Here is a 27,336-nt window from a genome sequence, read left to right on the forward strand (position 1 = left end):
GTTTTTGAAAAAAAAAAAAGTCTTCCCAGAGTGGTGGCTAACAAACAGGGTTTGGAGTTACAGTTCTTTGCTGCATGGCCACGCCCCCTTCCTTGGAATAGGATGGCTGATTACAGGGCAAGGAAGAAAGGACAAGGGGAAAGAATGAGAGAGGAGTGGGTAGGTAAGAGAAAAAGAGAAAGGAAAAGTGTAAGTTGTGTGTCCTGGACAAGGGTGAAAGGTATGAGGGCGGCCAGGCTACAAGGCTCCGGGCACAAAGAAACAAGCAGCAGTGCTAGTATCTCTCCATTTCCCTCTTGCTGCCACCACGCCCTGTGGAGGTGGAGCCCTCTGTTTTACAGATGGCCTCCCTGGTTTAGGCCGTGACTGCTTGAAGCCCACAGATGGCATCAGAGCCTGATCTAATGTACTTGTGTTTTTACGGCGTTAGGGATTGAACCCAGGCCTTTTATTTTTTATTTGAAGTCAGAATCTCAGTTGCTTAGGATGAGTTTGATGTTGCAGGCCTGCCTCGGCCTCCTAAAGTGTGGAGATTATAAGCATGTGCTACCATGCTGGCCAGACCTTGATTTTAAATCCAGCTCTTTTATTTACAGTACAATGTAGGAAACCTTTTGGCAACTTTTTTTTTTTTTTTGGCAACATTTTTGATTGAGGCCTGATGCATATGGGGAAGATTTTGGTACCAACAAAACAAAATAAGCAACGGGTAGATATGCCGATGGGAAAGAAAAAGTCCCAGTTCATGGAGCTCCTTTCTACTATCTCTCCTGGTCCTAACCTTTGCAGGGACTCTGGAACTTCCCTGCCTCTCCATTTCCCAAGCCTGGAAATGTTAGTAACTCCACCGTGTTAGGCATATCAGCTTGCCCAAAGTAAACTGATGTGATCCCCCCACCAACCTCAAAGGTACACTACACCCTTAAAGCTGCACAGCTAAAACCTCTGGTTCTTCTTTCGTAATATACAGCCACCCTATTCACAAGATTTAGAGTAAAACCACCTCACCATCTGCACTGCTCTCAGCTGCCACATGCTCATCTTGGAGTCCCCATATCCACACCGAGGTGCTTCTGCCTCAGGGCCTTTGCACTCCCAGCCCCTCTGCCTCCACAGCTCTTTCCCCAGGTAGGAGTGTGGTGAACATTTTCCTTCACTGGACTATGGCTCGCCTCCTGTCCTGAAGACTTCCTCTGACCACCTTTACTTTTAACTGCGACCCTTTGCTTCTCCAATCTTAATTTCTCTCAGCAGCACCATTCTTACAGTGCACAGTGCGCTCTTCTGGATCACTGTCCTTAAAGCGAAATTCCAAGTCCAAAGTGTTTTTCTGGTCAGAGTTCACTGCTGTTTCCTCAGTGGCTCAAGAGGTTTCAAGCGCAAAGTCGGAGCTTAATACATCCTGTGAGATGAACAGGCACAGTCAGCCTCTTTCGCTGAAATCTTTTAGAAATCAAATCAGTCTCCTCCAACCGGCCCCAGCGGAGCGCGCTACCGCTGCACGGCCGACTCAGCTGGCCCCGCCGCTCCCCGGCCTGCACCCTGCTCTGGCAGCTGCTGTCCGCAGCAGCCGGAACGTTTCTGCCAGGCTGCAGCGCTCTGCGGAAGAGCTTCAGCGGTGCGCTTCTAGGCCGGCGGCGCGTCGTTCGCGCCGGGCCGGTGAGTCCGCTGGTGCAGCTGGGGTGTGCCCTGGCCCGCCGGTCGGGAGGTTGGGCGAGAGGCCTGGGAGGCTGTCGGGCGGAGGACCGGCCGACTTGGCCTGGCTGGCCCAGTAGGGAAGGACTGTGGCAGGGAGCGCGGGAAGGTGGCGAAAGACGCGCAGGGCCGCGAACGCGGACGTGGTTCCGCCTGCGGGAGGACTGGAATGGTGGTCGGGGTGCGATCCCTCTTCTGGGCTGGCTCTGTGGCAGCCATTGAGTTGCCCACCCCGGAGCCCTGAGTTCGCACTTGGCGGGCCCAGGGCTAACTTGCCTGTTTCATCAGCGAATGCCTTCCCGAGGGCGGTGCTGGGTGCAGCTCACGTTTCTTTGCAGATACCATTTCGATCTTGTCCAACAAAATAACTGAACACTACGTGTCCTTTTTTTTTTTTTTTTTTTTTTTTTTTTTGATGTGCAGGATAAATGCTGAAAATAGGACAGTGTTTAGTCACTGTATACTCTGCTATCATGTGCGGAATAGCACAGGTGTTAAAATTATTGTCATTTCTAGTTTTTCAGGTTGTTACAGCAGATCACCAAATTTCCTGAAAGAAATTAATTTCTTACAAAGACAGTGTGTGGTTTGTTAATCCAGAGGAAATTGTTCGGAATTTTAGCTAATAACATCTGATTATAAGGTGTCACAAAAAAGTGATACCTTAGCAGGAGTCCCCAATTTATCAGTGGATTTTAATTTCACAAGTGCATTTATAGGTCGCCTCTTTAAAGTATTTTCTATAAAAGCATGATACAAATGGAGGGTAAAATATTGTTATGTTCCTTATCTATATATACAGAGTCTGCTAAAAATATGTGTACATATGTAAGGAAGAGAAAAAGTTGTAACTTAGCTATGGTGGTGCACACATCTTAATCCCAGCGTTCTGGAGGCTGAAGCAGGAGGATCATTGCAAGTTCGAGACCAACCTGGGCTACAAAGGGAGCTGGAGACTAGCCTGAACAACATAGTGAGACCTTGTCTCAAAAAGACAAAAGGCCAAACAACAACAACAACAACAAAAAGAACCCTTGGGAGGTTCAAGCTAGCCTTGGAAACACTTTGTAGCCTAGGCTGGTCTCAAATTTGCAACAATCTGCCTACTTAAACTTTCCAAGTGCTGGGATTACAGAACTGTGCCACTGCACCCAGCTCTAAGAGGCAGATTCTTTAAAAAAAAAAAAAAATTGTTCCAAAAGCTGTACCTGCTGCCAACTACCTATGGCCCCAGGTGTTTTGGAGGCTGAGGCAGGAGAATTATTTGATGGCAGGAGTTTGAGACCAGACTGGGAAACATAGCAGGACCTTTTATGAAAAATAAAGCAAAACAAAACAAATAAAACAAGTTTACAAAAAAAAAAAACGCACTTGGTTGAATATTTTATTAATAGTTAATTTATTGAGGCATCATAAGATTAATACGTTACGTTTGGTCTCTACAACAAGTACCCAAAGTGGTGCTTATTAGTTTCCTGACATTTATTAGTACATTGAACTGCTGCTGCATGGGTCACCTTGGTCGCTAAGACTGCTGCCCATGCATTTTCAATTTCTTCTCTAAGGGCCAGCAGTGTAGTGGGTTAGGGTAGCAGTGTAGTGTCCTGCGATACAGGACATCCTTTAGGGTCCTCCACAGATAAAGTATTAAAATACTGATAAAAGTTTTTCTAAAATGTGTGTACCTTTTTTGGGCAGATTTTCTCTGTATATATTTATTTCAAGGCTAATCATTACCGAGCAGGTAGAGGATGATCTTATTGATATACAATTACCTGAGGTAGGCAGACAGGGGCACTTAGAGAAAATCTTTATTTTTGGTGAATTGATAAGTCTTCCTGGGCAATTAGGGAAGATTCTGGAGGAGCAGGGATAACACCCTTATATGTAAGAGTCATAGTCATTGAGACACAGGCGAAGAAGGATGAATCCAGGTGGGGATATATTCACTCAATTTAGGATCAGCCACTCCTCCAGCTCAGGGCTGGAGACAGCGATCAACATAGGTCAGTCCCAAAAGCCAAGTGTAGTAGTGCACCCCTGGAGTCCAAGCATTGGGGGGACTGAGGCAGGAGGATTGCCACAAGTTTGAGGCCAGCCTGGAGTATATAGTGAATTCAAGGCCAGCCTGAACTATGTAGTGAGACTGTCTCAACACACATGCAAACATTGGTCAGTCACAGTGTTTTCCTTAACAACTCCATATTTTTGGCAAATTTCTGTAAACTTATCCTTGAATTCTGAAACCACACTTAGTCCTTGGTCAACTTCCTGTTGACATTCTTGAAATGAAAATCTAGTCAGTATAGACTGTGTCAAATATATTAAATATATTTGTCATACTGAACAGTTTCAGTACATTCTCCATTTACAATTGTACGGAATTTAAAGGGTAAGGAAGATTTTTGCCAAGGGATAGGTGTTTTCTGTTTTTTCCTCTTAGTCAAAGGCCCCTAGGATGCAATACAACTCTGGAATCTAACTCATATAGTGAGAGTACAGTGGTCAGGCACTCCTTATTGCTATGTTATCTAGCAAGTAGAGGCCTAAGAAGGCAGAGTAGCCTTTGGAAAACAGTTCGTCCTGACTAAAAAGCTGTCTTTATCCATGCCAGGGACAGGGTATATGACTCTCATCTTGGGTTGGGCCAGGAGACACCACTGGGGAGGGTGGAGGTTGGGTGTGCTAGAGATGTGTATTATTTGGTTATGGCTCATGGCCTCTTTCTACCACCAATTTTGGTATTTTTGTTTTTTGGTTTCTTGGTTTTGTTTGTTTTTTATATAGTTCAGGCTGACTTTGGACTTTCTATGTAGCCCAGAGTGGCCTCAAACTTGTGGTGATATTCCTGCTTCAGCCCCTGGGATTACGGGTATGTACCACCACACCTGGCTATTTATTTTTATTCTTTTGACTTATGATATTTAAGCACTTAGCCATTTATAAATGATGTTTCATTCTTAAAAACTTGATAATAAAATTCAAACCTACAGCCAGGTGAGGTGGCACACACCTGTAATCCCAGCACTTGGGAGGCCAAGGCAGGAGGATCAGCATGAATTTAAGGTCAGCCTGGGCTACATAATGGGACCCTGCCTCAAAACAAAAAATTCCAACCTACACAAAGGTGGAGAGAGAACATAATGAATCATCAGATACTTACCAATTGTGGTAACTGTCACTTGTGGATAATATTTCAGCGACACCTGTATTGAACTGCCATAAATCTGTGTTCTTGTTTTGTGATGTCCATAAAGCATTTTTGTTCTTTCACAAATTGTAAAAGGGTGTTTATTTCTATTGGAATCATGTTTGTTGATAAATATTCATATTTGGATATTTTCACTAACAACAATTTGTTTTTTCTCTTTTTTTGGTGCTAGGGATCAAATTCATGACCTTGCTGGGTGTGATGGCACACTCCTGTAATCCCAGCACTCAGGAGACTGAGGGAGGTGAATTGTTAAAAGTTCAAGACCAGGCTGGACTACAAAGTGAGCCCGAAGACAGCCTGAACCAAATAGCGAGACCCTGTCTCAAAAAAAGACAAGACAGAAAAACAAAACAAAAACTCATGACCTCGTACTTGCCCAAGCAAGGGCTGTGCCACTGAGCTATATCTCTGGCCCTAACAAAAATGATTGAGTAAACTACAAAGAATAAGATGTACCTACATTTGGGGCTGGGGATTTAGCTCAGCGGCGTATGTGCCTGCCTTGCAAGTGTGTGGTCGTGAGTTCGATCCCTGGTACCAATAAAAAAGAAAAATACCAAAAAAAAAAAAAAAAAAAGATGTACTTACATTCTTATTTTTCTTCTTCTGGTTCGAGGGGTTAAATCCAGGGCCTTTTGCATGTTAGGCAAGTGCTTTTGAGCTATAGCCACAGCTCTTCTTTTGAATTTTATTTTGAGACAGTTTTGCTTAATTGCCCACCCTGGCCTTGAGCTTGAAAGCCTTCTACCTCATCCTCCAGAGTAGTTTGTGATACAGTATGCACTGCCATACCCATCAGTAGTTTTTTTGGTTGGTTGGTTGGTTGGTTGGTTTTGGTATTGGGGGTTGAAGTCATGACCTTGCACCTGCCAGGCAGGCACTTACGCCACTGAGCTGTATCCCCAGTCCATTTTTGGGTTTTTGAGACATGCTCTGTGTTTGTAGTTCAGGCTGGCCTTGAACTCACTGCAGTCCTCCTGCCTCAGACTCCTGAGTGCTGGGTTTACAGGTGTGTGCCACCATGCCTTCCCCCCGCCATTTAACTTTTAAACAAGTGGATGCATTTTGTACAGACATGTTTAGAACATTCATAGTCTTATGGCTTTTACAGAGTTCTGAATAATACACACTTTGTAAAATATGGATGAAAAACCTGAAAGAACTAAGCTATGGGAAGGAGGCTATGAGAGAACTTAGTAAGTATGGCATTGAGGCCTCTTTTTTTTTTGTAGATATATCTCTTTTGGCTTACATCTTTATTGAAATTACTTTATATGTGTTAAAAATCGCCCACTTCCAGTGTGTAGTTCAGTGATTGTTTTTAGAAAATTTACTATCATAAGCCAGAAAATTTCCTATCATAAGCCATTGTCTTTTTGAGACAGGGTTTCACTATGCAGTTCAGGCTGACCTTGAGCTCACTTTGTAGCCCAGGCTGATCTCGAGCTCACAGTCCTGCCTCAGCCTCCTGAGACCTGGGATTACAGGCATGTGGCACCATAAATCAGCCTTTTTTTCCTCCTATAAACCAGTTTTAAGAACACTTTAACTACTCCAATGACTACTTAATTAATGGCTACTTACATTTAATTCCATTTTCACTGCCTGTAGACACCCACTAATGTATGTTGTTTATTATAGATTTTCCCTTTCTATTTCCCATAATCATATAATACGTGGTGTGTTGGGCTGGGGATTGGGCTCAGCAGCCTAAGTGCCTGTCTGGCAAGCACTAGGTTGTGAGTTCAATCCCTGGTACCAAAACAAAAGTGGTGTGTTGTATCTGGCATTCACTTAATATACTACTTCAAGGCTCTTCTATGTTGTAGAGTATGTTGGTGCTTTGTTTCTTTTTTTCCCTTTTCTTTGAGATGGGATCTTACTGTGTGGTCAGACTGATCTTGAGCTCACAGTCTTTCTGCCGCAGTAGCTCTTCAGTAGCTGAATTGGTTCCCTGCGAGATGACGGGGATGAGTACTGGGGATTATACCTGGGGATCTTTACCATTGAGCTATATTCACTGCACTTTTCATTTTTTTATTTTGAGTTAACGTATAGGTTGCTCAGGCTGGCCTTGAACTTCTGATCCTCCTGCATCAGCCTCCCAAGCAGCTGGGATTATAGGCATGTGCCACCACACCAAGCTTGGTTTTTTTTGGGAGGGGGGTTAATACTTTTTTTTTCTTTTTTCCAGTACTGGGGGTCAAACTCACGACCATCTGCTTGCAAGGCAGGTACTTATGCCACTGAGCTAAATCCCCAGCCCCCCAAACTTGTTTTTTTAAACTTTCAAATAGTATTCTATTATATTGTTAAGACACATTTTTGTTTTATCAGTTCAGCAGCTGATGGACATTTAGGTTGTTTACAGTTTTCACAATTACATAGAATCATACTGTGAACACACATGTACAAATATCTATCCACCTCTTTATTTCTTGGGTTATTTTTAGCTTATATTTTAAACCATTATTACTTACAGGGAAATTGTTAAAGAAGATGAATCTGGCTCACTTAACGCTACAATAGAAGACATTCTTTTCAAGGCAAAAAGAAAAAGGCCGGTAAATTCTTCCTAAGTTTGTCATGAAAGGAAATTGTGTCCCTGAACCTTTTGGCCCACCTGTGACTATCTTAGAACTTCATTTCCTTTTGTGTTTCAGAGAAAATGACTGGTAGTTGTCTGAATAGGCAGAAAGAACTGGTACTATCATACCTTACCTCAGTAGGGAAATGGGTTTCAGGAATTATCTACAATCTCTATAATTATGTGTATTCCAAAATTTAATAATTGACTTCACTAAAAAAATGCATATTATTTAGCAAGTTGTATTGACTTTTTGGATAGCATATGATATTCCATTAAAATGCTTGTATAATTTTAACAGAGTATTTGAACACCATGGACAAGTTCGACTTGGAATGGTATGTTATCTTTTTTCTTTTACTGGTACAGAACTAGTTTGGATTACAGAAATATTCTGGCTCTATAGAATGAACAATAATAAAGCAACAAACTTTTTAAAAGAATATATTAAAAGCTATGTTCAGAAATGTGAATATTGAATGTGGTTTTACTTCTTGGTGAAAGATGTGACCGGAGATTATTCCCTTCCTTTTTGGTAGATGCGCCACCTTTATGTGGCGATAGACGGATCGCGGACAATGGAGGACCAAGATTTAAAGCCTAATAGACTGACATGTACATGAAAGGTACAGAAAGATCACTTAAAGTCATTTACATGTGTCCCAAATGCAGGAGGGACAGTGGATTCTGGAAAAAAGTGCAGGAAATTTTTTTCTAGTTGATACAAGTGACAGCTAAGAGATATGCTACAAGGAAATAGTACAAGGAAATAATAAGCTTCCGGGAGAACATGGCGGATAGTTAACAGCAACTACCGGAGGCTCTCTGAAAGGCTCGGCTCAGAAATCAGGAATGATGCGGACTAAGGAGACATGAGCCGGTAGAGATATGCTCTGCTGACTCAGGAACGAACTGGGCTGAGAGAAACCAACTTGGAATGCAGTCCTGGCGCTAAAATAGGAACAGAAAAGTCTCGGTGTGGAGGCTGGACCCCGCGCCATTGGAAACTGCAGTTTGGATTTCCCGCCGCTCAGCGGCTGACTGCCTCCACAGCGGCTCGGCAAGGAGAGATGCGCAGAAGCTCTGAGAACAGGAGTCTGCGAACGGAGACCAAAACAGGATGGACAAGGAGGCGTACACGAAAACTGACTGGTGGCGAGGTGAGTGAGAGAAACTGACACTCCACCACAGTTTGACTCCAGCGGAGGACTTTCTGGGCTCGGGCAGTCCTGTAAGAGCAGGGTGCGGTGCCGACTCCAGCCACACATTCCCCTCTCGGACGGGATTGGTGAAAAGTGCCTGGCCTGTGTGATGCTGCGGGCGGACTTGGTAGGCTGGCCTAACCCAGATCCCAGAGCCTGATGGTGGCCCGGAGGGGTAACTCCCGCGTAGGCTGCCTAGTCCGTAACTCCCTGGTGCGCAGCGGTGGGCGGGAACACCTAGCCAGCGCAATTTGATCAGGCTGTGGCTGACAGGCAGGGAAGCTGGGCCTCCTATGTAAGCTTGCATTTTATAAGGAACGGAGAAAATGGGGAAGGGAAGCAACAAGAAAGGCTCCTCGGCCCCCAATTCTGAGAAACAGGCAATAGTGGACACCGCACCAATAGACATTAAGCGCCATATAGAGAGCCTCATAGACCAATTCAGGAATGAAGTTATCAACGACCTGAAGCTAGAAATATCCAGAATAGTTAGAGAAATGCTAAGCACCACCCAGGAAAAAACAGATGGTGGAATGGAAGAACAGAAAAAGAGGGGAGAATTGTTTGATGGAGAAAACAGAGAAAGCATAGAGTACGTGAAGCAGGTTCAAAGGGACTATCAAGAAATTAAGAAGTCTATCCAAGACTGGCATAACAGCTTGAAAGAAACTAAGGACAGACTATCTGAACTGGAGGGCAGACTTGTAATATGGGAGAATGAAATGAAAAACTTCTTAAAAATAACAAAGAAACAAACAGCAATAATACAAAGACAAGAAGATGATAAGAGGAGCCATAACTTAAGGATTAAGAACATAAAAGAAGAAGTAGGGACACAAACAAGTGAACTACAAAAGCTACTCACAGAAATAATCCAGGAGAATTTTCCTAATTTAGCAAAAGATAAAGATACTCAGATGTATGAGGCTTACAGGACCCCAGCTACCTATAACCCTAACAGAGAAACACCCAGGCATATAATAATAAAAATTCCAGAAATTCAATACAAGAACAGAATATTAAAAGCTGTAAGAGACAAGAAACAGACCACTTACAAGGGAACACCCATCAGAATTACAGCAGATTTCTCTGCACAAACCATCAAATCACGAAGAGCATGGGGGGAAATAATTCAAGCTTTGAAAGATAATAATCTCCAGCCAAGATTGAGATATCCTGCACAACTGTCCCTGGAAATTGATGGAAAAACAAGGTGCTTCCAGGATAAAGAGGAACTGGGGGAATTTGCAACCACCAATTCAACTCTACAGAAAGTATTGCAGGATATTCTAAAAAAAGAAAAATACAAAGAACCCAGAAATAGTGGCGGGGAGGCCACAACGAATGGAGCAGAGAACAAAATGAAGAAGACAAACTGACACCTACTGACAGAAAAAGAGCTCAACAGAAATGAGACAGAGAAGATTGGATGATAGGAACAGCTATTTTAGAGAAAATGACATCTTAATAGGTAATACTGATTTAGTATCATCTTGTTTTGAAGTCTCATCTAGCTTTTGTTCTTCTGTCTCCAATGGTCTAAATAGGTTGTATCTTATTGGATTTTATTATGTACAATAGTATAAGCAAAAACCTTTTAAAGACAAGGAGATTATACAGAAACCATTGTTCATTTTCTGTTAGTCGATTCTAAATACTCTGTAATGCTGTCATTCTCTTAAATGGTTTTACATTGTTTTGATATACTTAATGCTACAGTATATGAAGTTGTACTCAAGGACTTCAAGGAAAGAGTCAATATGGTAACTACTTTTAGGTCGGAATTATCTGGTGGTGAAACACTGTTCTGCTTAAATGGTTATGTTTGATCTGCGCTGTTTTGCTGTTATGCCTTCTTTTTTCTCAATCTCCACTCCATTATTTACTTTTTTATTTTTATCCGTTTAATTAAAGGGAAAAAAATAGCAGGATATAATATAGTAACCCACTTTGACTTTCTATTATCTGGATTTGAAGCCCTGTATTACTCTCACCATCTTGTTTTTGACTGATGTTCCCCTATTCTGTTTTGATGGATAGTATCAGGTTCGAAAGTTTAGGCATCAGCTGAGAAGATAATGAGATTCATTATAACGTCCATTCTCGTTGACTTTTATCTACTTTTGAAGACCTACAATGTCTCCAATGTTTTGGTTTTGTCGGTTTTGTTCTTTACTATTTTGTTCAATTGTATTATACCTAATGATATAGGCAATTCTATTAGAGATAGCGGGAGGCATTATGGTAACCATTGATGATCACCTTGTATTATGTTTTTATATTATCTATTATGTCCACCCTTTTGACTTGACCGATTCTGTCCTGTTATGTCTCATTTGGTTTTACTCTCTTCCAAAAAAGCAATAAGAACCGTGGGAGCAATGAAACCCAAAATGTGTAATAGTCATTGTACAAAAGAGAGGAAAAGAAAGTGCTCTAAACTATATAACTGCATGTATATTTAAGTGTATAAGATAGAAGATGATATCACAGAGTTTTATTGGATCATTGAACAGAACTGTTTGCAGTATCATTGTTGGAATGTCCACTCTACAAGCTTTAATTTTGTGACTTGAACAATTATTTTTAAGATGGCAATATGTAATCCCTTAACTAGTGATTTCCTACTGTTCATTTTTTTCTTCTGTAAATCTGTATAACTTGTACCCTTTCACTTTTTTTTTCTTTTCTCCTTAAATTAAAAAAAAAAAAAACAAGGGAATAATAAGCCTCACCTGCTAACTATGTAAGTCTGATTTCCGCCTTTCTGTCCCAAGTCAGGGTCTTGTTTTGTCACTTGTCCCTTTCCTTCACTGAATCTTCATTCTCCGTTCACTTCCTTGAATCTGTCTTCTCAGCTTACAGACATATCCACAGTCGTCCTAACTCATGAAGCCCCGTCCCCCATCTTCCTGTTCTCCCTTCCCTGTCCTCAGTGGGTCTTTCCTTCTTTCATTATTTTTGTTTTGTTTTTCTCTTTGAGTTGGGACCTTGGCTGGCATTGAACTTCTGGCCACATAAGAGGGCCCCCTGCCTCAAATTTTTTGTTTTGTTTTTTTTGTTCTTTTTTGTACTGAGAATCAAATTTAGGACCTCGTATTTATCAGGCAGCTGCTGCACCACACTAAGCTAAATCCCCAGCCCTTTTTCTTTCTTCTTCTACTTTTTTTTTTTTTTTTTTTTTGGTACTGGGAATTGGACTCATGACCTTGCACTTGCCACACACAGCTGCTGTGCTGCTGAGCTGTATCCCCAGCCCCTGCCTCAATTTGCTAAGCCGCTGGAATTGGAAGGTGTTTGCCATTGTGCTTACTTCTAATTCTTTCAAGTTGGGCATGGTAGGAAACGCCTATAATCCCAGCTGGAGGCTGAAGCAGGAGGTACAAGTTTGAGGCCAGCCTGAACAACTCAATGATTTAGCAAGACCCTGTCTCAAAATGAATAAAAAGGGTATGGGATGTAGCTTGGTACCAAGGCCTTGGATTCAGTCTTCAATACCATAAAGCAATATCAAATCTAAAAAAATCTGGGTCATTATTGTTTTGTCACCTTCTATTTCAAATATAGTTTTTACTATTTAATATTTTTGCAACTAAACATTTTCTTGAAAATCTGTTAGTTTAAATATCTTATGGGAGTTTGAAGGAATGAAGCCTTCCTGTATGCTTTTTGGGTGAAATAACTTAATAATGACATTTGGCCTGGGATTGTAGCTTAATGGTAGGTGCTTCCCTAGCTTGTGCAGAGCCCTGGGTTCCATCCCTAGCAGCACAAAAAGAAAAAGAAAAAACAATATCAGAAGGGATCCTTGATAAACAGGTTTATCAAAGCATAATTGTACTTGTATGTATGGTTGTTTTTTGCCCTTGTGTAATATTTCTTTTTGTTCTCTTTAAACAGTTGTTGGAGTACTTTGTAGAAGAGTATTTTGATCAAAATCCTATCAGTCAGGTATGTAGATAAATGATAGAATTCAGAATTGCGTAACTATTTTGCTGCTAAATATACGGTAATTTTTTTTAAAAAAATAGGATATACATTGTATCATTTGCTAAGTGATCTAGATTATATATTCTTTTTGGGTACATTTAGCAAAAAACAAAATAACTAAAAGTTTAACAGTAGGTGGTAAACTCAGCTAAATTTATTTGTTCAAAATACCGCAAGGAAAGTTTCTCATGTGTTGCTTATTTCTTTTGTAGGCATACTAATTTATTTTACATAAATTTTATCAAGAGGAAGTAATTTGTCATATTAAATTAATGATCTTTTTTTGTTTTGTTTTGAGATTGGAATAATTAATTGTAACTAAGAGTAAAAGAGCTGAGAAACTGACTGAACTCTCAGGTATGCGTTATATTACCTTTCCAGGACACAGGCACTTTGTCTTAATTACCCAGACATGTAACCTTGTTCTTATGGGTGTTTCATAAGTAAAATGACACCTTCCTGTATGCCTTTTAGGTGAAATAACTTAATAATGCCTGTTTTCCCATTAAACTCTTAGAATCTAAGATTAACTGTTTTAAACTGAGTTCTGCACAGTGGTGAATAGTATTACTGTGAATGTGAATCTGTTTCTTTAAGATATGTACAGTCTTCAATATTTTCTGAAAATATTAAAATAATCTTATTGAAACCATTCATAAAATCCACTTAATCTTCAACTTGACTTTTCAAAAAGTTAAACATTGAATTTAAAGACAACATGTATAAAAACTGAATTACAGCTTTCTTTTTTTGGTACTGGGGATTGAACTCAGAACCTTGCACCTGCCAGGCAGGCACCTTGCCACTGACCTAAATCCCTGGCCTGAATTATAGCTATTGTTAACTGAGTCCACTTTTCTATTTACATAACATGAATTTTACCTCACATAACTGAATTTTACTTCATAAAAGATAATAATGACCATTTTTATTTTCTTACCTATAGGTGCTGCTACAAACTGACATCATTTAATTCCACTTTACTTTTTGTAAAATAGCTCTACCTTAAATCAATTTCTCCATCTTTGCAATGCATAAGTGAAGTGACACGCTGTGTTTATGAATAATTTTTCACTATGACTGTAAGGAATAAGAGGTTTATTTATATGGATTGATCCAAGAAACTCAGTTGCAAGAAAATATAACAGTCTTGGTTGGAAGTGTGGCTCTGGAAGGCCCCAGTTTGGGTTGGTCTCTAGCACTAGAGGTGGGGCCATAACTAGCTTTCAGCAGCTCACAACGACCTCTGTGCCCTCTGTGTTCTGTGCTGACACATGTGGTAGTTGTTTCTAAGCATCAGGCCTTGTCTGGCTTCAGCCTTTGGTCAGGTTCCTGGGAGATGAAAAGGTCTCTGACAGCAGCCTTTTGCCTGCATGGCCCTTGTCCAGCTACACCCAGGTGCAGAGGGACTTTGGTTTTACCATTTGCCTACCCATGAGCTACCAGCACCACAGGACAGTGAGGAGTTTGGCCACCACCTGGGGTTGTATTCCTGCGCCCCGAGCAGAATGGAGGCAGGATGGCCGCAGGCTCAGCACAGCATGGGCCAAACAGGATGGTTACATGATGGTGGCAGGAGCTGGCCCCTCCTGTCTTGACTTTTCCACCCCAGATGTAGAGGAATTTTGTGTGCCACTGAGGTCACATGTATGAAGATTAAAAATCCTCTGGAGCCAGATATGGTGGGCATGTCTATAATCATAGCTGCTCTGGAGGCTTAGGCAGGAGGATCTTGAGATCAAGACCAGCTTGGATTGCACAGAAAGGTCAAGACTACATAGTGAGACAGTGAGACCTCGACACAAAATTGGCTCGGTTTTTTTTTTTTTTTTTTTTTTTTTTACAAATTAAGCATAGAAAAATTTATTGGGAAAATGGGTGGGGGGAATAGAAACAAGCGAGGTCCCAAATGGATTGCCCAACATGTTCATATTGTATGTATGGTATTTTTTAATGGCATTTGATAAAAGCAAATTGTTCCATTTAATTTAAGGAAACACATAACATCTTTGAAGAAAGCTATTGATATGACCTGTCATGGAGAACCATCTCTTTATAATTCCTTAAGCATGGCCATGCAGACTCTAAAGTTAGTATTTTACATTTCTTACTGAAAGTTGGTTTAGAAGTTTTTAATAAATTAATTGAAATGAGACTATGTTAACCGAAGTCTCCATAAAGCCAGTTATAACAAAGTGGGTAAGTAGAGAACTAGCTGTGTGTGGCAGTGCGCATGTATACTTCCAGCACCCTGAGAGGCTGAGGCAGGAGGATTGCAAATTTGAGCCCAGGCTGGGCAGCTTAGCAAGATCCTGTCTCACAGAAAGAGAGTGGGAGGTGGGCTGAGGATATAGCTCAGTGTGAAGGGCCTGGGCTCATTTCTCAGTACAGGGCTGCCAAAGGTTTAGGGATCACAAGTGGCGTGTAGTGTAGTATAATGAGTTGATTGTATCTTCACTGACATTTATTAACCTGTTTGATAGTATATCTATAAATTAATAGTACACGGTTCCTGCAAGTCCAGCTGTGTGGGTTGTAGCAAACCCCAAAGAAAATACTTTTACTTTTGAGATAGATAAGTACATAACAAAAATCATAAGAGCAAGCTCTTCAGTGGTATCTACAAATGTTAGTGGGGAGGATAATAATAAAACGTATAATTAACTGGTAAACTTGCTCCAAAAATGACAGAAATCCCTTTCTAGCATAGAAAGAGCTCACACAGCTTCACCCCTCATTGGGTCATCATTTAATTGTTAAACCACATGTGCATACCTTAAAGCTGACCCTATTGTATAGTCTTGTTTTTCACTGTACACGTTCAACTTCATATGAAAGAAGCCTATTGGACTATAAGCTTCATAATGTCAGGGGCTCAGTCAATATCATTTATCATTCTTTCCCTAGAATTTGAGAGAACTTTCTGTGTATTTCCATGAATAATTATGTAAAAAATACATAGCTCTTTTTTTTCTGTTTTTTTGTACTGGGGATCAAACTTATGACCTTGCACTTGCAAGGCAGGTGCTTATGCCATGGAGCTAAATCCTCAGCCCCTCTTTCAGTCTTTTTGAGACAGGGTCTCTCTATGCAGTTTAGGCTGGCCTTGGGCTCACTTTGTATCCCAGACTGGCCTCGAACTCACAGCAGTCCTCCTGCCTCAGCCTTCCAAGTGCTGAGATGACAGGTGTGCACCAACACACCTGGCTTTATAGCTCATTTTTTGAAAAATGAACATAAGGATCACTTGCCTGTCATGCACTAGTCCTGAACTCTGTCTTCAGCACTGAAAAAGAGAAAAAAAATGTATTTAAAACATTCTCAATTCATTTCCCTACAATGTTGAGACAAATGAGATATTCTATAGTCTGAATGTATAAAGCATGAATATTGTTCCTTTTAGATACATTTTTGGGGGTATAATTTGCTATAACTTAATGAGAGTACATTTTATCTCTTCTTTAGACACGTGCCTGGACACACAAATAGAGAAGTCCTCATCATCTTTAGCAGTCTTACAACTTGTGATCCATCGACTATTTATGATCTGATTAAGGTAGGACCAGTGCATCAAAAGTGAAGCTATAGCAGAGTCTGTGGCACATACCTCTAATCCCAGCACTCTGGGAGGCTGAGGCAGGAGGATTGCAAGTCAAGCTCAGCCTGGGCAACCTACTGATTTAGTGAGACACTGTCTCCCAATTTTTTTGGCAGGCATGATGGCACAAGCCCATAATCCCAGCACTTTGGAGGCTGAGGCAGGAGAATTGCCATGAGTTTGAGGCCAGCCTAGGCCACATAGTGAGTTCAAGGCTAGCCCAAACTACAAAAAGAAACGCTGTTTCCCAAAAACAAAACAAAACCAAAAAAAACTTTCTTAAGGGGAGAAGGAGCTAGGCATGGTTGTACGCTTCTATAATCCCAGCACTTTGGAGGCTGAGGCAGGAGGATTACCTTGAGTTTAAGGCTAGCCTGAGCTACATAATGAGTTTAAACCCAACCTAACTGTACAATAAGACTCTTGTCTCAAAAAAAAGGAAAGGGAAAGTGAAAGGGGATGAAAAAAGGAATTAAAATGTCTTATGTACAAGTACACTACACAAAAAGTACAAACATTTTGCACTGTATTCATGTACTGATAAAATGATTTTTAAAATGCTAAAAAATAAGACTTTTAAAAGGGCGCTGGGAATGTGGCTCAGTGGAGAGACCCTGGACTTAATCCCTAGGGCCCCCAAAAAACAAAAAAAAAAAAACCCAAAGTTAAAGCACTAAAGAGAATTCTGTACTGTATCCAGAGCATTATTTTTCAAGTACATTAATTCTTAATTAAATACTTTTCTTCTTAATTCTTCTTTTTCTTGGATTTGATGAAGACCCTGAAAGCAGCTAAAATCAGAGTGTCCATCATTGGGCTGTCGGCAGAGGTTCGGGTTTGCACTGCACTTGCTCGGGAAACTGGAGGTGTGTGTCTACTGTGTTCACTCTCTATTCATAATCATCATGTAAGGATTCACTGACTAAGCTAGGCTGTCGTAAGCCACTGAATCTAAATTATTTCATATCCATAGTCTAGCATATGAAGCCATCTTAAATATATTTTGTGTTGAGAAATCACCTCAAAGGGGAAGGAAATTTCAGTAATGTTTGTGTTTAGAGAAAGCATAACTCTTGAAAGGCTAGAAATTTTACTGTGTGTAATACTTTCTAAAGATTTCATAATTTGGCTTTTAATCAAATTGTAATTACTGTTCTTAGAGATACCAATTTAAAGTTCTTAAAAATGACAATTTAACTAAAATCTTAATTTTGAAGATGTACATTTGTAGATGTTAAAGCTTTTACAGGACTACATAGAAATTGTAATGTGTTCTTACATGTGTAAAGCTGTTGTTTGTTTCTTGTTAGGCATGTTCCATGTGATTTTAGATGAAAGCCACTACAAAGAATTGCTAACGCATCATGTTAGTCCTCCTCCTGTCAGCTCAAGTTCTGAATGCTCCCTTATTCGTATGGGTATGTGTTTGTTATTTTAAAAATACATATTTTTATTCATATGAGGCTTTCTGTTTTCATTTACTTAAGTTATTCTAAATTTGAGTTGGATTTTTTGGGGGCCATGATTTATGTCACACACTGACTGGTAATGCCAACACTCTGGAAGCCTAAGGCAGGGGAATCCCACATTGGAGACCAGCCTGAGGCAGCTTAATGACTTAGCAAGACCCTGTCACAAAATTTATAAAAAGGGATGAGGTTGTAGCTTAGTATGAAGGCCCTGGGTTCAGTTCCTAGCCCAACACACACACACACACACACACACACACACAAAGACAGTGTTGTTATTAAATTAGAAGATATAGATAAGCTGCATGTGGTGGTACACACCTATAATCCCAGCACTTGGGGCTGAGGCAAGAGGATCACTACAAGCTCGTGACCAGCCCTCTCTACAAAGCAAGAGACCTCGCCTTGGAAAAAACAAAGCAAAAAAAAAACCCCCAAAAAGAAAATATAGGCAACTGGAGGTTTAGCTCAGTGGCACAACTGCCTGCCTGGCAAGTATGAAGTTGTGAGTTCAATCTCCAGTACCAAAAAAAAAAAAAAAAAAGAAAAGAAAAGAAAATATAGATAAGAACTTCAGAATCTGAGGTCATGTGTAGACCTATCTTTCCCTCATTCCTCTATTTTTTCTTTACAGTAGTGCAGGTTTACAGTTAGTCTCAGGATAATAAGCATACACATATATCTCCTAAAAGATGGAAAAACAACTGTTTTTGAAAACAGCTTTTGTACAATTTTGTTGGCTCTCTGGTAGAAACATTTTTAGGTTCCTACCCCTAGAATTGTGCTTTTTGCTTGGTAAGAGAAATTAATACTTTATCTTTTCTGTGAAGGATTTCCTTAGCATATCATTGCTGCTTTGTCTGATCAAGGTGCAAAACCTTCATTCAGCATGACATAAGTAAAGACCAGTAATATTTTAGCACTTAAAATTCATTGTTCTAAGTTATAAATTAAAAGATGGGCTTGAAATGTGGCTTGTAATTAAAAATTACCTTTTGACCTGGGTGTGATGGTACACATGTGTAAATTTAGCACTCTAGAGGCTGAGGCAGGAAGATCACTGTGAATTCAAGGCCAGCCTGAAATACAGTGAGACCCTGTCTCAAAAAAAAAAAAAAAGAACCTTTTAGATAGCCATAAAAAGGAATGACTATATACACTATATTTCTGCAGTGAGATCTTCAGGAAATGTCAGTATAAGGAAGAGAGAAGGTGTGTAATTTGATGCCGTCTATCTAAAAAGAAGGAAGTGATGTGAGATGATTCAGTTGTGCTCAGAATAAAAACAATAGTAATGGATATAGGGAGTGAAAACTAAAGAGTGTGTTGGTGTTTAAGGAAAGGCAAAGTGATAGAACCTGGACTTATACTAAGTATGCCTTGTTTGAACTTCAGCACTTTGTATTTTATATAATTAAAAAACAAAAAGAAAGTGATTTTTTCTAAGTCACAGGCCTCCTTCCATTAAAGGTATAAAAAGGACTACATTTACTGTTCTAGAGGAAATAGTCACACAGCCAAGTGTCTACAGGCACATGCCTGTAATCCTAGTGGGGAGGCTGAGGCAGGAAGATCAAAGAGTTCAAGGCCAGGCTGGCAAGACCCTGTCTCAATAAACATTTTTTAAAAAAGAGGAAAAGGGAGGTATGTTGTCACTTAAATGACACAAATTTCAATATTTTCAAATAAAATTTAAAATTTTTGAAATCCAGAGTTTAAAGTCAAGGTAACATGTTTTGTTTTTCTTTCTTTCTTTTTTTTTTTTTTTTTTTTTTTTTTGTCTTTTTTGAGATAGGGTCTCACTATGCAGTTCAAGCTGGTCTTGGGCTCACTTTGTAGCCCAGGCTGGTCTCAACCATGTAACAATCGCCTGCCTCAGCCTCCCAAGTGCTGGGATTACAGGAATGCAACATGTTTTCTTTAGTTTTGAATTTTTAATTTTTTTTTTTTTTACTTTTTACATCTTTATATACATCATCTTTAAGGTAATTTTTTCCCCCCGCAAGTACCTGGATAGCAGTTCTAAACCAGGACTTACATTAGGAGGCTATTTTTGCCCACAGTGTTCAGCAAAGTACGGTGAGCTTCCTGTTGAATGTAAAATATGTGGTAAGAACCCAGTTATTCATTATTTAGTAAATTAATTTCAAATAATTTATTATCTATCATATTGGTAAAAATCAATGTTAAAAAATGTAAATGTTGAATTCCACCTAGGTTTCTGGGTATTTATGTGTCTGTGTGTGTGTGTGTGTGTGTGTGTGTGTGTGTGTGTGGTACTGAGGCTTGATCCCAGTACCCACTCTCTGCTCTGAGCTGCATCCCCAGCCCTTTTTATACTCGTGAGACAACGTCTCACTAAGTTGCCCAGGCTGGGCTCAAACTTGCAAAGTGTTTGGCTGAGCCTCCTGGAGTGTTGAATTACAGGTGTGTGTCATCAGGCCTGGTGTGGCTTTACTTTTTGCAAAGAGAAGTGGATTACTTTTTAAATTGAATGTCCAGTACTAGATTTCCAAGAATAAACATAATGTATAAAGTCTATTTCATTTACAAGTAAGCAAAAAGGCCCAGAGAGGTAATATGTGTAGTGACAGAGCTTACTCAGCCCTGGACACACCTGTGGTCCAAGGAAACTGAGCACCGAGCAGCAACAGATGCCGCTCACTCTCCAGGGAAGGAGCTCAGCAGTGGAAGGGTTGGCAAGCCTGCAACACGGCCTGGCTTCAGCCTCCAGTGCTGCAAAAAACAAAACTCCACTAAAAACACTTGCAAGTGCTTAGGCTGAGTTACAGATTTGGCTTCTTAGCTGTTGTCTCTATGAGGTGTGGCTGATTAAACATGCTTCTGTTTGTATGTTAGGTCTTACTTTGGTCTCTGCTCCCCACTTGGTGTGGTCGTATCATCATTTATTTCCCTTGGATGCTTTTCAAGAAATTCCCCTAGAAGAATATAAAGGGGAAAGGTATGAGTTTTGATTTATTTATATCTTTTCATAATGGCAAGCTAATGTTTGAGTAGATTGTCACTGCCTTTTAAAAAATAGTTATTAACTTGAGTAAGATTACTTCTGATATAGAAAATGAGACACAGCTGGGTATAGTGGTGCATACCTGTAACACAGCTGTAGAGACTGCTGAGGCAGGTGGATTGCAAGTTCAAGGAAAGCCTGACCAACTTAGATCCTGTCTCAAAGCTTAACAAAAGGGAAAAAAGGCCTGGGGATGTGATTTGCGGTAGAATACCCCTGGGTTCAATCAGGGAGGATCCTTGTTTATGAATGAAATAACCCATTTTAAACACATCTGTGTCTCCAGAAATTGTTAATTTCTTTCACCTCTTTGTAGTGAGAGTAATATACGTATGAGAGTGAAGCCAAGTATGATAGTTCATGCCATAATCCTAGCAATTAGGTGACTGAGGCACAAGGATCTTGAGTTCCAGGCCAGTCTGGGTTAAATAGAAAGTCCTGACCCAAAAAACAAGAACGGAAAAATCTTAGTATAAGCACACTTAGAGGAATATTTTTCAAAATTGTGTATGTAGATATTATCATGTTTTATATAATCAGTTCGTTTTTTGTTTTTTTTTTCAGTTGGTTTTTTTCTGTTTGTTTTTTTTTTTAAATCGGTACCGGGGACCATATGCTTGCAAGGCAGGAGCTTGTACCACTGAGCTAAATCCCCAGCTCCAATCAGTTGGTATTAATAAATAATGTTAGTAACTTTAACTTTGTATATGTATAAATGCATGACAAATTCTTAGAGGTAGAACTGCTGAATCAAAAGTTATGTGAATTTTAAGGCAGCTGTGGTGGTAAAAACCTGTATAATCCCAGCACTTGGAAGGCTGAGGCAGGAGGATCACCATGAGTTAGAGGCCAGCCTGGGCTACCTAGTAAGCTCCAGAGCAGCCTGATCTACATGAGACCCTGCCTCAAAAAGGAAAAAAAACAAGTGATTTAATAGATGTTGTAAAAATATCCTTTAAGGAGGTTTCATTTGTTGTTTGCTTACACTTGAACAGTATTAGAATTATGAAATTTTTTTATATTGGCCAACTTTTAAAAGATCTTATTGTTTTAACTTGCATTTATTTATTTACTTATGATTGAGGTAGACAGATTTAATGATAGAGTTGAAGAAATATTCCAGCAAGTAGAATACATGGCATAAAATGAAGAACCCAATAAAGGTAAAAAACCAAAAAAATCTGAACTGGTAGATTTTTCAAGAATGTCCAGTATAGGAATATGTGAGAAAGAAAGAAAAGAGAAAATATAGAATAGGAGATCATCAAATAAATAGTTTAAGGAAGTTTTCTACTATTAAAGAATAGTATTTTCTTGGTCAAAAAGGACTGTCAAGTGGTTAATTTATTGAAAAAAAAAACCAGACCCACACTAAAGTACATAACTGTATAATTTCCAGATATGTAGTGAAATACCCTAAACATTTCCAGAGGAGAAAAATTAGGTCACATGTCAAGGATCTGGGATTAAAATTGCTCAGCTTCTCATCAACAATATTGAATGCTAACAGAGAATTTCAGTGTTCAGACTTTGGCGTGAAAATACTACAGTTCAGCCAGGTGTGGTGGTGCATGCCTGTAATGCAGCAGGAGAACTGCTGTGAGTCCAAGGCCAGCCTGAGCTATAGAGTGAGACCCTGTCTCAAAAAAAAAAAAGACTTACAGAGAAGGATGAGCATGACATTAGTTTACACGTATGCACTGTTAGTCCAAGAAGTCTGAAGGAATTAAGTTCTCATCTTCCATGGTTGGAGGCTCAGAGCCAGTATTCGTAGAGCAGGAGTTAGCACTTATATAAGCATAAGTAAATATCACAGCTAAAAGTTTCGTTTCGTTTCGTTTAGTTTTTTTTAATTCCATGTTTGTGTATTTTTGAGACAGGGTATCACTCTATAACTCAGGCTGACCTTAAACTCACTGGCCCAAACTCACGGCAGTCCTCCTGCCTCAGTGTTGGGATCATAGGCATGCACCACCCCACTTGGCACAAGGTTAAAAGTTTTGAAAGTGCCTCTGGGAGCTGGGAATGAAATGGGGAGGAGCCAGGGAATTGCTGTTTTCAGTAATAAACAGAGAAATTTGTTTTTTTGAGAGTTCTGGGGTAGAATCAAGCCAGGGCCTCATATATAATCGGCGTGCACTGCACTGCACCCCGAGTCCCAGGTCTTTATACTGCTCCTTGAAAGTGAGACTGTCAGCCTTGAGGATGCACACCTGTAATCCCAGCACTCAGGAGACTGAGGAAGGAAGGTTGCCGCAAATTTAAGGCCACCCTGAACTACCTGGAGAGACCCTATCTCAAAAACCAGCCAGAAAACAAACAAAAATTTGAAAAGAAAGAAAATAAACCATTAGGCCCCCATTCTGTGTAAGAAGTTAACGTGTCTTCTGTTCATCTAGGATTGTATCTACTAAGTATAGGAGAGTTGAAAAATAGTAAATCATCTTCTGTAGGGCTTAATTCTCTTCTAGAACCCCAATTAGAAAGTATATGCATATTTAACCTTAAAACAAAAACTACATTTTGGGCTGTCTTGAGCTGGCTAACATACTGTAGAATTTTTTTTTTTTTTTTTGTCTTTTTCCTTTTTATCGGTACCGGGGATCAAACTCACAACTGCCTGCTTGCAAGGCAGGCGCTTATGCAACTGAGCTAAATCCCCAGCCCCTATACTATACAATTTTAAGAAACTGTTGGCATTCCTAACTCTTTCTGCCAAAGTTTGGTATAGAAGTAATTAGTAAGGGGTTTTAGTTACTCCAACTTGGTTATATCATTTTAACTAGTGAATTCTTTTTTTAAAAATGATTCTCAAACTTTCTTTTTCAGATTTTGTTATGGATGTCAGGGGCAACTGAAGGACCAACATGTGAGTCTTGACTTTCTAATAATAAGCTATGCATAAGAAAATAATACTATAATAAGTTTTCTGGAGGTTGTTGAAGACCAGGCTTACATCAGCTTATTTTCTATAAATAGTTATATACTAATTAGTAGACATAAAATGGGGAAAAAATCATCTAAATAGTAGTTTTGTAATTCTGCATTCTGATTTTGGTATGAAGACACTTAGTGCTTTGTCTTCTGTTTTTAAGCTAACTGCTTTTGTTTATTTAAAGTGTTGTGTTTTGCTTTTGTTACTAGGGGTAGAACCAGGGCCTAACCCACGCTAGGCAAGCACTCTACTACTGAGCTACAGCCCTGGCCCCATTGTGACTCCTTTGGAAGTTATCATTTAAGGTGGCCACAGATAAAAATTGTTAGTATTAGGAAGCATTTTTAAAATTTTTTAATACAGAGCCAGGCTAGTGGTGCCTGCCTGTAGTCCCAGCCAGTCAGGGGCATGACTGAGTTCACTGGGCCTGAGCCACACAGCGAGGCTCCATGTCAAGCAACCATGGCAGAGTTTAAAAAGAAGTTTTTGAAAGTAGTCAGTGCGATTATATAAAGTCATATAAATGCGAATGTCGTGTCTATTTTTAATATTTAGTGACATTTCCATATTTAAAAATACAAAGTCTATCAAGTGTTAATTAGCGGTATTACTTGTTTGAGGCTAGCAGTGTAGCTCAGTGGTAAAGCTCATGCCCAGTATGTATTTTAAGATCCTGGGTTCAGTCACCAGCACCCCACAAAACAAAACAAAAATGGCTTGTTTATTCCACTTGAATGTTTCATAAAATAATTTTATTAAATTTTACAGTCCTTGAGACGAGGGGTATAGCTCAGTGGTAGAAAGCCTACTTAATGTGTATGATCCAAGGTTCAATCTCTAGAACATTTCTCTTTGACATCTGTAGTTTATCCTCACTAAAATCACTTTTTCAATTGTTTTACAGTTTTTTGTTTTGTTTTGTTTTTTTGTACTGGGAATCAAACTCATGCTTGCCAGGCAGGTATTGTGCTGCCGAGCCATATCCCTAGCCCTTGTTTTCTAGTTTCTAAGAACATAATCTGGCTGAGTGTGGTGGCTCATTCCTGTAATATTAGCACTTAGAAGGCTGAGGCAGGAGGATCACCCAGAGTCAAAGGCCAGCCTGAACTACATAGTGAGATCTTCTCTAAAACAAAGCAAAACAAAACATCATCTTTACTTGTGTGTTAAGATATAGTGAGTAAGTTTTATCTCTAGTCAGAGGTATCTATATATGCAATGCTGATAGAATTGTGAGCTTTTATTCTCTATGTGTCAATTGACCTACTGCCTAATAGCTTAGTTGAAAGAGGAATATAATTTTTGCAGTTGTGAGGTTATTCTCTTAAAAATAACTAAACCCAGGGCTGGAGATACAGCTCAGCAGGGCAGCACCTGCCTAGCAACTTTGAGATCTTGAGTTCAATTCCTGGTGCCAAAAAAAAAAAAAAAGAAAGCCTCTTAAAAAAAGAACTAAACCCATGTTAACTTTTTGTGCTTCTCTTTTTACTCGGATCTGTCTGATGACCACCTCTAAACATTCATAGCTAGCACTGATTTGTGGTCACATGACTCCTCTGTGTTGTTACTTAAATGAAGTAGCTGAGAATATGTTATAATAAATTGACTTTGGGGGGATGGGGATTTAGCTCAGCGGCATAAGAACCTGCCTTGCAAGCAGGCGGTTGGGAGATTGATCCCCAGTTCCGATAAAAAAAAAAAAATTAAAAAAAATTAAATAAATAAATTGACTTTGAGGACTCAAATCAGAGTCATTTCTCCATTTCTAAGGATAGTTGGGGGAAGACATAAATCACATCAGATTTGAAAATATGTACTCGAGGTGGGTAGGGAAGCTTGCTTGCAATATAAATAGCAAAGCAACATAAATGTCTTCTAGCTGTGCTCACTTAACTGTTTATTTTTTATTTATTTTTTTCACTTAACTTTTAGACACTATCTTGGTTGATTCCTTTTGCTTCTTTCTGTTGCAGGTCTATGTGTGCACTGTGTGCCAGAATGTATTTTGTGTGGACTGTGATGTTTTTGTTCATGACTCTCTCCACTTTTGTCCTGGCTGCATTCATAAGATTCCAATTCCTTCAGGTATTTGATTCCAGTATGAGTACACATAATGTGTCAAAAAGTGTTGGGCACACCCATTATCCCAGCACTCAGGAGGCTGAGGCAGCAAGATCATTGAGTTTGAGGCCAGCCTGGGTTACATAGCAAGTTCAAGGCCACCATGAACTACATAGCAAGACTCTGTTTCAAAAAAAAAAAAAAAGAAAAAGAAATAAAAGATTTGAAACTATAAGGTGATTCTTTAGGGGAAACTCCAGTTAAAACATGAAGAACAGTTTAAGAGAAAAATCTGATATAAGAAACTTTTTTGTGGCTGGGTGTGTTGGCACACACCTGTAATCCCAGCACTTGGGAAGCTGAGGCAGGAAGATAGCTGTGAGTTTGAGGCCACCCTGAGCTGCATAGTGAACTCAAGGCCAGCCTGAACTACACAGCAAGGAAAAAAAACTTGTTACAAAACTATTAAGATTTTGTTTCTTGTCATAAAATGCCTGAAATTCAGTAGTATTTCATTCAACAAATTTTATATTATTTAGAGTCATGTGTTCAAAGTCCTTGTGCATTACTATGTGCAAATTATAATTGAAGTGCATTAAATGTTTGTGATTTATTTTAATTCATTAATTTAGTGTAAGAAGACATTAAGAATACATTGTAAGAGGTGGGAGTTAAGCTCAGAGGTGTTGATGCCTGGTACCAAAACAACCAACTAAACAGACAAACAAAAAACACATTGTAAGATGGAAGTTATATAATAATTATGAAATGTTAACACTTATGAAATAATGCACTTGCTGCATCCTCCAGAATGTTCTGTTTGGACTTAAAATATTTGGAGTTCAATTATAAAATCTGAAGTGAAGTTCTCTGGCTGTGACCAACAGGAGGCTTTTAGGTTTAACACACCAACTCACAAGCCCACACCACCCTTGGCACCAATTCACAAGAAAGAGATAAAAGAGAACCACAGCCTGGAGCAGGGGCACATCCCATCCCGCCATGGGGTCTGGACACAGCTTTGCAGGCAGGGGTCTCTTAACTGCGAGGCTGGCATCTTCCCTCTTCGTGGTCACAGGGCTTCCATGCTTAAACAATAGTGGAATTCCAGCAGTGGAAAAAGGTTTTGGCCTCTTTTATGCACTGCATTGATTCCTTTTAAAATACCATACAGAATGCAGGATGTTGGATGCCACCATTTTGGTTGGTGGTTACCTGAGTCTTGCTTGTGTAGTTCAGGCAAATGAAACCAAAGTTGAGATATCTTCTTCTTTGAACCTCAATTATTGTCTTCCATTATTCTGCGCTGGGTCACTAGGGAAATTTAGCTGAGAAGATCTGTTTTTTTGTTTTTGTTTTGGTACCGGAGCTCGAACTCATGATCAGGCACTTGCAAAGCAGATGCCTATGCCGCTGAGCTAAATCCCTAGCTCCCAAAATCTGTTTTTAGGTCCAGTGCAGCTTTATTGTTGTAGAATTCTTCAAGATGTGCCCTGTTGAGAGTGAATAAAGCTTCCATTCCGCAACAAAGGTGTGTACTGTGTATTTTATATCTGT

At 39.7% G+C, this 27,336-nt stretch overlaps 3 protein-coding genes across 5 annotated transcripts in view; 2 read left to right on the forward strand and 1 right to left on the reverse strand.

Moving 5' to 3' along the window:
* Smn1 (survival of motor neuron 1, telomeric) overlaps positions 1-27,336 on the reverse strand; it is a 103,882-nt gene that overhangs the window by 9,434 nt on the left and 67,112 nt on the right. The window lies entirely within an intron of this gene.
* LOC100733552 (LINE-1 retrotransposable element ORF1 protein) lies at positions 1,196-17,153 on the forward strand. Of its 3 annotated transcripts, XM_063258309.1 has the most exons (7): positions 1,196-1,659; positions 7,392-7,473; positions 7,798-7,834; positions 8,036-10,169; positions 12,599-12,649; positions 16,154-16,244; positions 17,065-17,153. In XM_063258309.1, the coding sequence occupies exon 4, from the start codon at positions 9,025-9,027 to the stop codon at positions 10,075-10,077; it is 1,053 nt and encodes a 350-aa protein (XP_063114379.1). In that variant the 5' UTR covers positions 1,196-1,659; positions 7,392-7,473; positions 7,798-7,834; positions 8,036-9,024; the 3' UTR covers positions 10,078-10,169; positions 12,599-12,649; positions 16,154-16,244; positions 17,065-17,153. The 3 variants fall into 3 exon arrangements, 2 of the variants coding, with proteins under 2 accessions (XP_063114379.1, XP_063114380.1); XM_063258310.1 differs by lacking the exon at positions 7,392-7,473; XR_010050544.1 differs by lacking the exons at positions 1,196-1,659; positions 7,392-7,473; positions 8,036-10,169 and having other exon boundaries at positions 7,481-7,834.
* Gtf2h2c (GTF2H2 family member C) lies at positions 1,666-27,309 on the forward strand. Its single transcript, XM_063257891.1, has 8 exons — positions 1,666-4,567; positions 6,021-6,105; positions 12,412-12,418; positions 12,599-12,649; positions 19,561-19,864; positions 20,615-20,717; positions 23,613-23,652; positions 25,692-27,309. Exons 2-8 carry the CDS (start codon positions 6,050-6,052, stop codon positions 25,809-25,811), a joined length of 681 nt encoding a protein of 226 aa, XP_063113961.1. The 5' UTR covers positions 1,666-4,567; positions 6,021-6,049; the 3' UTR covers positions 25,812-27,309.

This window comes from Cavia porcellus, unplaced genomic scaffold (assembly GCF_034190915.1).
Source record: "Cavia porcellus strain 051 isolate PalLab524CR breed Dunkin Hartley unplaced genomic scaffold, mCavPor4.1 scaffold_11, whole genome shotgun sequence".
NCBI lineage: Eukaryota > Metazoa > Chordata > Mammalia > Rodentia > Caviidae > Cavia > Cavia porcellus.